The following is a 2,565-nucleotide window of genomic DNA, read 5'->3' as shown; positions in this document are numbered from 1 at the left end:
TCCTCCCACTATCAACGGGTCTGATCTTGGCATTTTATAAAGTGTTCAAATCTCAGCCGTTGATAGGGGCCAACAAAAAAGACAAGCAGTGACGCTGAGGAAGGTTCCTTTGTGATTCCTTTGAACCGGATCCGCAATTTATGTCACTTTTACGTGGATATGGGTCTTTAGACTTTAGTTACAGATATTTTTCTCCCTAATTGTTTGCATTGATTTTGAAACAACGCTACCAATTTGACTTCGTCCAGAGATTTGAGATTACATTATTGTAGTAAATTAAATTAATTAATCAAAACCGAAAGTAAAATGATTTTTACACAATTTCTGTCATGTCGAATTCAATATAACATTTACTTGTGAAAAAGCCGTACAAGCTTGAAAATCTCCACACGTATTTGGGATGGAGACATTTAGACCCGAACCCGATAATTAGGAGTCCGATTCGCAACCCACGAGAGCCATAAATCTAGACTTCAGCTCTGCTACTGTGAATCTGTGATTACCACACAAGTACAAAATTTCCCAATTTAATAAATCAGCCCCCCCTCTCTCTCTCCACATTTGTCCCTTGCTACCTTGAGCAGTTGCTCTCCCTCTTCACACTCCTCCCTCCCTCTCTCTCTCTCTCAGCATCTATATCCCCTCCTGAACATGAAGAGACAGCGAGGCTTCAGACTTGGAAGAAAGCTAGTTACCCTTTTCCGACGAACCTTTCAATTTCGTCGCCGCAAGCACTACCTTCGCCTGAACCCGCATCCGCTAAATCCTCGTCGACCCTTTAACAAAATCGCACTCGCTTCTATGTTCTTCAACTGGGGGAAACAGCTGAAGCAATTGCTCCGCTCATCCAAGGATGAATCGTACACCCCACTCATGAGCTGCGGTCCAGGCAACAATTACAAGGCGCCGCCAAAGGGACACCTTGCCGTGTACGTGGCAGGAGATGAGAAGGAAGGCAGCTCTCCTAGGAGGTTCGTCGTGCCGATAGTGTACTTTAACCATCCCTTGTTTGGAGAGTTGTTGAAGGAGGCTGAGCAGGAGTTTGGTTACGGGCATCCGGGCGGGATCACGATACCCTGCCCTGTGTCAAAGTTTGAACGGGTTCAGACACGGATTGCGGCCGGAGCGGGTCGAATTTGTCGGAGAAACACTTGGAGCTGATGATTGGTGTTGTCTTTTTTGTATATAATTGATTGTGTGGTGTTGGACAGCTAGAGAGAGTGGCTACTCTGTTTTCTTTTCATCTTTTCTTTCTTATTTTCTTAATTATACTGGTGTAGGATTATTATGACTTAAGAGATGAGAATTTTGAGCTCATGGTAGAGAAATTCCAGTTTTCTGTCAATTTGCCCTCGTATATGCGTCCCCGGAGAGCATCAGTCATCAGACTGTGAATGTGCAGCTCGGATTTATTTCCAATTTCATTTTTTTTTTGTTGGACATAACTTTTTGCGCTGCGCTTAATATATAATGACGAGTAACAACTGACTGCTGTGAAAAAATAGGTCTAATTGGAAAGACTAATGGAAATGTTGTAGCCTTAAGTTCAATTCAGGCAAAATGTTTCTAATTTGAGTAGATCTAGGGTGCTCTTAAGCTCACCAAAGTTTTGGTGAGCTTAACTCTAAAACTCATCAAATCGATTTTAAAATGACCAATCTGAACCGTTGAAACCGGTCTACCTTACGTGTGATGCATCTACATGTGAAATTTTTAAATATTCGAATTAATTTAGTATAAAGTCAAGCGGTCAAAATTAGAAGGCTAATAAATTAATTTTAGTACATTCATTTTTGAACGTTTTTTGACCACTTGACCTTATACTAAATTAATTTGAATGTTTAAAAATTTCACATGCAGATGCATCACACGTAAGATAGGCGGATTTCAACGGTTCGGATTCGTCATTTGAAATTGATTTGATGAGTTTTAGAGTTAAGTTCATCAAAACTTTAGTGAGCTTAAGAGCACCCTAGTCCTACTCTTCTAATTTTGAATTAGTGTGCAATTAGGGGTGTTCAAACCGTTGATTCAATTAAAATCGAATTAAAATAGTCAAATAGAAACATTGTTTGGTTTTAAAAAAATCTAATCGAACTAATCAAATAACAAACGAAACAAAAGAATCTGAATAAATTTCAGTTTGTTTGATCAGAACCAAAATAAGAAATATTAATTTTTTTTTCTTTTGACAAAAGCGGGGTGAAATTCACCGGTCTAATTACGAAACTAATATTCAGTTATACAGTGGTAAGTGATACACACTATGTATCAGTAAAAGGAGTAGAATTAGGGTGTTCTTAAGTTCACCGAGCTTTTTGGTGAATTCAAGTCTAAAACTCATCGAATCGGCTTTAAATGATGAATTCGAACTGTTGAAACTCGTCTACCGTACAAGTGATGCGTCTACATGTGAAAATTTTGAAAATTTGAATTAATTTAGTATAAAGTCAAGCGGTCAAAATTAGAAGGTTAATAAATTAATTTTAATGCATTTATTTTTTGAATTTTTTTGACCAATTGATTTTATACAAAGTTAATTTTAAAATTAAAAAATTTTACATG

The 2,565-nt window shown here is 37.9% G+C and overlaps 1 protein-coding gene across 1 annotated transcript; it reads left to right on the top strand.

The window, feature by feature from the left end:
* The first annotated feature begins 503 nt into the window (after positions 1-503).
* Positions 504-1,333, top strand: LOC144562151 (auxin-responsive protein SAUR36-like). Its single transcript, XM_078311313.1, has one exon. It carries the CDS (start codon positions 652-654, stop codon positions 1,159-1,161), a length of 510 nt encoding a protein of 169 aa, XP_078167439.1. The 5' UTR covers positions 504-651; the 3' UTR covers positions 1,162-1,333.
* Positions 1,334-2,565: the final 1,232 nt, after the last annotated feature.

Source organism: Carex rostrata, chromosome 11 (genome assembly GCF_964058835.1).
Source record: "Carex rostrata chromosome 11, lpCarRost1.2, whole genome shotgun sequence".
Taxonomy (NCBI): domain Eukaryota; kingdom Viridiplantae; phylum Streptophyta; class Magnoliopsida; order Poales; family Cyperaceae; genus Carex; species Carex rostrata.
This window is presented reverse-complemented; position numbering and strand designations above follow the sequence as displayed.